At 37.4% G+C, this 8,410-nt stretch overlaps 1 protein-coding gene across 1 annotated transcript; it reads left to right on the top strand.

Moving 5' to 3' along the window:
- The first annotated feature begins 1,381 nt into the window (after positions 1-1,381).
- On the top strand, positions 1,382-8,233 carry cop1 (COP1 E3 ubiquitin ligase). Its single transcript, XM_087811425.1, has 20 exons — positions 1,382-2,097; positions 2,174-2,233; positions 2,320-2,417; positions 3,186-3,250; positions 3,319-3,438; positions 3,773-3,841; positions 3,925-3,984; positions 4,091-4,170; positions 4,302-4,362; positions 4,759-4,873; positions 4,985-5,120; positions 5,418-5,561; positions 5,662-5,770; positions 5,852-5,933; positions 6,310-6,426; positions 6,822-6,939; positions 7,004-7,128; positions 7,207-7,367; positions 7,611-7,655; positions 7,733-8,233. Exons 1-20 carry the CDS (start codon positions 1,760-1,762, stop codon positions 7,748-7,750), a joined length of 2,121 nt encoding a protein of 706 aa, XP_087667551.1. The 5' UTR covers positions 1,382-1,759; the 3' UTR covers positions 7,751-8,233.
- Positions 8,234-8,410: the final 177 nt, after the last annotated feature.

Consider the following 8,410-nt stretch of genomic DNA (forward strand, 5'->3'; position numbering starts at 1 on the left):
CCGTCCTTGAAGGGTTCTCAAACTAAATAAAGCAAGAATCTTATTGACCTCTGTAATGGCCTTGGGTCATATTGTGTATTTACTTAAGAGGAGAATCTTAAGATACTCAAGTAAGGTATTAAATAAATACAACACAAGATTATATAAAGCACATCATCTCCTTTGAATATTTTGTAGCTATCAAAGTATTTTAAGATAATTATTGTCTCGTAGTGATAGATAAAAATGTTATTTATTTTTTCATTAAAAACATAAAAACATGGAGTGAAAGAAAAAGAATAAGGTTAATTATGTTTTATCCTCTGAAAAAAAAAATTCTTGCCCCAATGAGACGCCCAAGTTCCATTGGTAAGCAGACTACCACATGCTCAACCTGATTTGTTTTGTGTATATATACTTAGGGTAAAATTGACAAAATATTATTCCAGACAGTTCCCATAAATTAACCATGTTTAATTTGAAACTAAATGAAGTTATTTTTAATGTTGACAAGACAACACTGAGGGAAGTCTTTTTACCGTGATGGACCTTTCCAGAGAATCTTTTCTTAAAAGTCCAGTAGTTTTCCCCCAACCATGCTCCACATCATATAAATTTCTTCCGCAAACAAATACATGGGAAAATCCATGTTGTGCGTGCTTACAAGAGGAACCCCATATTTGCTCACGTGGATGTAAGATTGGAAAAAGCAATAGCAGACTGGATGGACTGTGACTCAGAATAGATTAATGACCCTTGTGTTTTATTTGCAAAGCCACAGATGCAATTCTAGACACATAGGCGACACAATTAATATTGAATGTTTTTAGAAACTGAATAACGAATTATTAATATAAATATGGAACATATTTTCGATATATATATCGATGAGGCTTTGAAAAGTATATGTTGTTTAACAAAAGAGTATTTCGTTTGTAACGCAATAACTTTTGCTTTGAGTTGCCGCCAAAGATATATGAAATTACTGATCAGGTTTTACTTACAAGCATTGGCAACTCTCTTGCGAATGCATTACTGTGTTTACTTTTCTTTTTTGGTAGAAGAATTTAGAGCTGCAGTCTGGTCACATCATCCATAGATCTTTGAACCGCATATCATAACAATGACGTCTGTGATATATATTAATTTTTTTTCATCTTTTAAACACATTTTAAGGAACATTATGACAACAAGTATTTATTATATGAATTATGCAATTCATCATTAATTAGTTAAACATGCTTTATTTCGACCTCAGTATCACTAAATGTACTGAAAATACATCATTAAACTTCAACATTTATGTGTATAAGTTTATGTTCTTTCTTTGTATTAAAGGCTGTGTGTGCGCTACCATTTCCATTAATGGATAATTAATCAAATGTATCCATTTCAACTGGTCTGCAGATTTTACTAGGGATATGCAGTTAAACTTCCCGCCTGTAGAGGGCAGTACCTGATAAACAGTGGACTAGGTGTAAATGAGGAACCCGAGCGATTCTTCTCTGATGCTAACTGTGGCTAACCGGCTAATCTTATACACAACGTACTAGACGGTATTTTATCCTTTTTACGTTATTTCTTTTTCACATTTTATATAAACGTATCGATCTAATTTTGTGGAGGAGGACACCAGTCGGTGCTTTTTAAGTTCGTCCCTTGAGCAGCTTGTTTGCAGGATGCTAACAGAGCACCAGGTCAGCTAACAAGCCAGTGGAAGTGTCCACTCCGATGCTCTGAGCAGCCTTGAGTTTGGGAGGTTTGAAGTCCGCGTTGCACGATGGCAAGCAACCGGTCGCAGCAAGTCGTAAGCGGTGCAAGTTCGGTGCCCAGCACGAGCACCGGTGGGACCGGTAGCTCCGGTGGTGGAAGCAACATCGTCCCAAGCAACGGCTCCGGTTCTGCTGCGCCCCCTCGAACCCTCGCGCCGTCCTCAGCTGGAGGAGACAGCGGTATGTCCGTGCCAACCTTGGCCTCCGTGCCAGCGTCCCGAGGCGGATTCGCCTCTCTCAGCCGACCGTCCGCGTCCTCAGGCAGTAGAAAGAAGTCCCACCACCAAGCTCCTTTATGCAACGGACTCTTAAATTCGTACGAAGATAAAAGCAACGACTTTGTCTGGTTAGTTACGTATAATAAATAACAGATAGCAGTTTGATGTTTCAGCTCAACCTACGTGTACTTGTTCTTATTTCAGCCCCATTTGCTTTGAGATGATTGAAGAGGCACATATGACAAAGTGTGGACACAGTTTTTGGTAAGTTGTCAACATTTCCATCAGTGTAACACGCTTATAATGCACAATTTGGAAAGAGAAAACTAACTGATCTGATCTATTTGCAGCTTCAAATGCATCCGCCAGAGTTTAGAGGAAAACAACCGCTGTCCAAAGTGTAACTACACTGTTGACAATGTCGATCAACTTTACCCAAACTTTCTTGGTAGGTCTGGTTTGGTATTCTTCACCTCTCTGCATTCTGTCTATTATCTGGATCAGGGGCCACAACCCTTTTTGCAACTGCAAGCTACTCTAAGGGCATTGTGTGAATCATACATTTTATTGACAGTGTTGTATACACAACGTATGACTTTTCTGTAGTGGCAGAACAAAATTAAATGAATGACAAGTGAATAGGATAAGTAAGTAAGTAAGTAATATTTATTTATATAGCGCTTTTCGAGACCAGGGTCACAAAGCGCTTTAACAATCAAAACAATACTCAAAACAGTACATACTTCAAAGATCAAGACAACACCGAGAACAACACAGGAGTTCGAGAAATTCAAGGAAAAGCCTGAACAAATAGAAACGTCTTAAGATGTTTCTTAAAGGAGTCAGTAGACTCCATCAAGCGCAAAGAGAGAGGAAGATTGTTCCAAAGCTTAGGAGCAACAGCCTGAAAAGATTTCTCTCCTCTGGTCCTGAGCCGTGTGCGTGGAACCATAAGTAGATTCTGATCCACAGACCTCAGAGACCGAGCTGGGGTGTAAGGCTGGATAACACACAAATGAGGCAATAGAAAAACAACTAAGCGATAAGGCAGCAATTATGGATGATAAACTTTATTCCTTTAATAAATGATAGCATTATTTCATCTTTAATAATTACTTGAGAAGTAAATAAAAGATTCTGTAAAGCTTCTGATTATTTTACTTTATATAATTCTGTTTTTTCTATAAGTCACCTCTTTTTTCTCCTCTTTTCCCAGTTAATGAATTGATTCTTAAGCAAAAACAAAGGTTTGATGAAAAGAGACTAAAATTAGATCATCATGTAAGTATACAGCACAGACGTTTGTATCTTTCTATGTCAGGCTATAATCCCTCTCTTCTTTTATATAGAACGGGTCCAGATGGCAGGTCTTCCAGGATGTATTGAGTCCCGATCAAGAGAACTTGGATTTGGCAAATGTTAATCTAATGCTGGAGCTTCTGGTGCAGAAGAAGAAGCAGTTAGAGGCGGTAAGATATCATTTTCAACTGCACGCTAGTCAAGGCAAAATCAAGGAAGAAATTTGTAAGGTGTGATATACAGGTGATTTATATCAAGTGTAAATTGATTCAGTGCCATGTCATATGTATATAATTGTTGTATAGTTTGTAGTTTTAGTGAAAAGCATTGCTTTTTAACATTACATGTCATGTAAAAGACAGAACCACTGCACTATAGCATTGAGACAGAGACAATATTGAGCTCAAGGGGAAAAAGTTGTTTGATACAGTGACATAGATTGGGAAAAACATCAACGTCAAGTTTCCCAAAAGTGTAACTATTGCGTTTAACCATACTTAATAGGAATCCCAAGCAGCTCAGAGACAAATCCTCATGGAATTCCTCAAAGAAGCACGGAGAAACAAAAGAGAGGTAAAATATTGGGGCACAAAATCCATCCCATTTAACTGAAGATGACTACATTTCAAGTGACCGTTTATAATGTCTATCAACAGCAACTGGAGCAGTTGCAGAAAGAGCTCAACTTCCTTGAGGACGACATCAAGCGTGTCGAGGTAAAGCACTAGCATGTGATTACAATCATGAATTTGATAAGGAAACTTATAAACACAATATCCTTTCTAATGTCAAAGTCTCAACACAATCACTTTTATTTTAAAGGAAATGAGTGGTATTCACTCCCCGATCATGGAAGCAGAGTGTACGGTGCCCAACGTTGAGGCTCCCTCACCTTCACCAAGGTACCTTTATGACCTTGTTGACATTAATTTTGTTTTAAAACAGGAATTAGTATGTCTTTGAGTCAGTGTATGCTCCGTAAAATACGAAAACAAGTTTTTTTTATGAACTAAAATGGCTGTCTTTGTTTCAGCTGTTGCATTATGGAGGCCGCAGACTATAGCCATCCTCCAGGATTCGGTGGAACAACACAGGTGCGTTTTTTTTTTTGTCACTTCTTTGTTAATCTACATCTTGAATATGAAAAAGAAAAGTTCTATGTATCTTAGGTCCTGTTGTTTGCCTTAACTATTCAATAATCCGTTAGGAGTTACATTCTTCCTTGTGTATTGCATTGGTTGCCTGCATATAATGGTGAAATAAATGATCTTAAAGTAAACTTGTAAAAAATTGACATAAAACAAAGGTTGTATTAGCATAGTTAGAAAACCCTGTGATTACATGAGAGGCAACAAATACAATTGATATCAACATGTATTTGACACTATATACTAAATCATATCAAGCTGATATTTCAAATACTAATGTTTTAGTTACATTAATAATATTAGCTCCTAAAAATAAAACGGTACGTGCTTTGAATCGGACAGGGTAAAAGACAGACCTGGTACAACAGCACGCTGGCTTCAAGGAGGAAAAGACTCACGGCCCACTTTGAAGACCTGGAACAGTGCTATTTCTCCAACAAGATGTCGCGCATCACAGGTGATCATTTATTTCTTATTTTTACAAACGTTGGATGGTCTATATTAATGGTGAAATTAATCCATGTTGAATTTTAATATTTCAAAATGGTGCATGTGTTGATGTTTTCAGATGAAGGCAGGAATCTCAATCAGCTGGATGATTTCATGGAGTGTTTGTCAAAGTTCACCCGTTACAATTCTGTAAGGCCGCTGGCCACGCTCTCATACGCCAGTGACCTTTACAATGGCTCCAGTATTGTCTCCAGGTATGAAACGCCAAACCTTTATTTTTCATTATGTTATTTACCCACAGTGGTTAGCTCTACTGCCTGATGGCAAGTATGTGGCTATGCTTCCATCTTGGGGCAGCCTGCGTCCTTTACCTCAGGCACTCTGGTTTCCTCCCACATTTATCCCACGTTTTTCTCTGTGCCCTGTCGATAAGGGAGTAGGTGGCAGAAATTGAATGTATGAATGAAAACACACTTTATTTTCAGGAAGTTGACGATGAGGGAAATGCCAACAAGTGGAACTAAACCTGTTGTCCATCTTTGTTGTTCTAGTATTGAGTTCGACAGAGATTGTGATTACTTTGCCATCGCCGGAGTGACAAAGAAGATTAAGGTGTTTGAGTATGGCACTGTAATCCAAGATGCCGTAGACATCCATTATCCCATCAACGAAATGACCTGCAATTCAAAAATCAGGTACATTGCTTTATCATTAGTCCTTGCATAGTATGTAGGTAGTATGGTGGTATAAATGTATATGCATGTATGGCATTTTAAGTATTTTACTGTTTTGCAGCTGTATCAGCTGGAGCAGCTATCATAAGAATCTTCTGGCCAGCAGCGACTATGAGGGTACAGTCATCCTATGGGATGGATTTACAGGTCAAAAGTCAAAAGTTTACCAGGTGGATATCCACTAGCTTTAAAACTTGTTTTTTTATAGCATTGTTTGCCTGATATTCAAAAATTCATTATTTTCCCTTTAGGAGCATGAAAAGAGGTGTTGGAGCGTTGACTTTAATCTGATGGATCCCAAGTTGTTAGCGTCTGGTTCTGATGATGCTAAAGGTAAATATCTTAAAAACACGATGAATCCCGAGTTGAGTTGGTTTCTATTTTTTATTTACCCTTGTGTTATCTCAGGATCTATGTGACCCAAGGCCCGAAAACAAATTTGTTTGAAGTATTTCTTGTTTTGCGTCTGCTACCTCCACCACTGCATATGCATTTCTGGAAGCCAGGGAGTTCGTTCACCTTGACCCAGAAGCAACACAAGGGATACTACTAATACTTTTGTTTTAGGGCCTTCTGGTCGCATTGACACTGAGATAATAAAAAGGTTAAAGTAAACTATTTGTCACTTTCCATAACATTTCTGTGTCGTTTTGTAAAAAGTGCTAATTAAATGTATTCTTATGGCAAACAAATTGTTTTGTTTTTATAGTAAAGTTGTGGTCGACCAATCTGGACAACTCTGTCGCTAGCATTGAAGCGAAGGCCAATGTCTGCTGCGTTAAATTCAGCCCAACATCTAGATATCATCTGGCCTTTGGCTGTGCAGGTAAGATTCTACTTCAATGTATGTGACAGCTTCAGATCTGATCAGATTTGGTGTACAGATTAGCTGAGGCTTTTAACAGCTGCTAAGAAAACAATCACATCACTTGATGCTTCCAGTCAGGATTCGTTAAACACATTAAGCTATTTAGTTTACAGTAAAAAAAATACTTTTTTTAAATTATCATGTATAGCTTTTATTTGTTAGTCAATGTTTTTATTGTAAGTCAATAGTATTGTTATTAGTGATAATGCAAAAGTATTTGATATATAAAAGATGAGAATTTATTTTTACAAGGCAAGTGTCGGTATGGAAAAGTACCTAGTCAAGTTCACCTTCCTAGACACAACATTTGAATGGGTCACTTTTCTTAAATTACTTGGCTTTGTCATTCTCAGACCACTGTGTTCACTACTACGACCTTCGCAACACAAAGCAGCCCATCATGGTGTTCAAAGGCCATCGGAAGGCTGTGTCATACGCCAAGTTTGTCAACGGGGAGGAGATCGTTTCTGCGTAAGTTTTCAATCTCCGTGTTCTAAGGTTCATCTAAATTTGACACATTTGGTCTCTACATCAGGTCAACAGACAGTCAGCTGAAACTCTGGAATGTCAACAAACCCCATTGTCTGCGGTCATTCAAAGGTCACATCAATGAGAAGAACTTCGTGGGACTAGCATCAAATGGAGACTATGTAGCTTGTGGTAGGGAATGTTGTTAGATGAGGATAAGATGAGGTACCTTTAGATTTTACCTTTAATACCCTGTGTGCTTACTTGCAGGAAGTGAGAACAACTCTCTTTACCTCTACTACAAAGGGCTGTCCAAGACACTTTTAACATTCAAATTTGACACGGTAAAAAGTGTCCTTGACAAAGACAAGAAGGAAGACGACACCAATGAGTTTGTTAGTGCTGTGTGCTGGAGAGCAATGCCTGATGGGGTAAGTAACACCAAAATCTCATTACATTTTTTTTTTTTTTTTTTTTTAAAGGTGTAGAGGACATTACTAATGATATGACTGTGTTAGTGTTTGTCAACTTTGAAACATGCAGAAACATCAGCTGAATAATCCGCCCTAGTCTACTCAATATCCACTGAAAGCTCATCTGAGATGGAATCCCAGCTAGTTTAAATGTCTCTATAAATGTAAACTAAAGCCAGTTTGGTCTTATTTGTTTTTCAGGAGTCGAACGTGCTGATTGCAGCCAACAGTCAAGGAACTATTAAGGTATGTTTTTTTTAGAATTATGGTTAAATGTTGCTGTTCTGCACTTCAATGAAAACCTCGTTATTTCTATTTCATAGGTTTTGGAGCTCATCTGAAAACCCCCAGCATGATGGACTGTCCCTAATCTTAAAACTGTGACGCTGATTAGTAAGCTACAGTAATATATCTAGCGCAGCCAAAAAACGTATAACAGTCTTAATTTTTTGTAAGACGATTATGGTAGGAGGAAGAAACTAAGACTGTGCTATTGGCAAAAAAGGAATGAGATTCTAGACAAATGTTTCCTCCAACTTAAATTAGATATATCTGCTTAAACCTTTGTTTTCATTTATTTGAAAGCTTTTTAACCTTGATTATCTCAGAAATTCAAATCTTACCATGTATCTCCTCTATCATCCTTTTAAAACCAAAGCACAAAATAAAATGACATGCAAAATGTGTTAGTTTTAATAGAAGTCATTTTTGTAATTAGCTTTCTTTTCTTTTGGTTTTTTCCCCATTTCATTGTGTGTTGTATTTGTTTTTCAAGATTTCCTGGGTTGGGATGGAAAGTTTTAATAAATATGACATGAGTTTAATTGTGTATCATTGGTTGATTTTAAGCACGCGTGATCAAGACCAACCGAGTTTTAAAAGGTGTTCAATAATTTTTGCAGATCCACATTAAAAACAATTGTTGGTCACATGGATTGATTGATTTATTGTTCTTCCCACTTAGGTGAGCTTTGAACAGTTCCAAAAAAAAAAATTAAACA

The sequence above is a fragment of the Callionymus lyra genome, chromosome 16 (genome assembly GCF_982586985.1).
Source record: "Callionymus lyra chromosome 16, fCalLyr1.hap1.1, whole genome shotgun sequence".
In the NCBI taxonomy this organism is placed as follows: Eukaryota; Metazoa; Chordata; class Actinopteri; order Syngnathiformes; family Callionymidae; genus Callionymus; species Callionymus lyra.

What these genes read in the sequence shown, in the direction of transcription:
- cop1 (XM_087811425.1), top strand. Translation starts at nt 1,760, where the DNA reads ATGGCAAGCAACCGGTCGCAGCAAGTCGTAAGCGGTGCAAGTTCGGTG. An exon ending in GCTCCCTCACCTTCACCAAG is followed by an intron (nt 4,171 to 4,301) that starts GTACCTTTATGA and finishes TCTTTGTTTCAG; the next exon opens with CTGTTGCATTATGGAGGCCG. An exon ending in GGCTCCAGTATTGTCTCCAG is followed by an intron (nt 5,121 to 5,417) that starts GTATGAAACGCC and finishes TTGTTGTTCTAG; the next exon opens with TATTGAGTTCGACAGAGATT.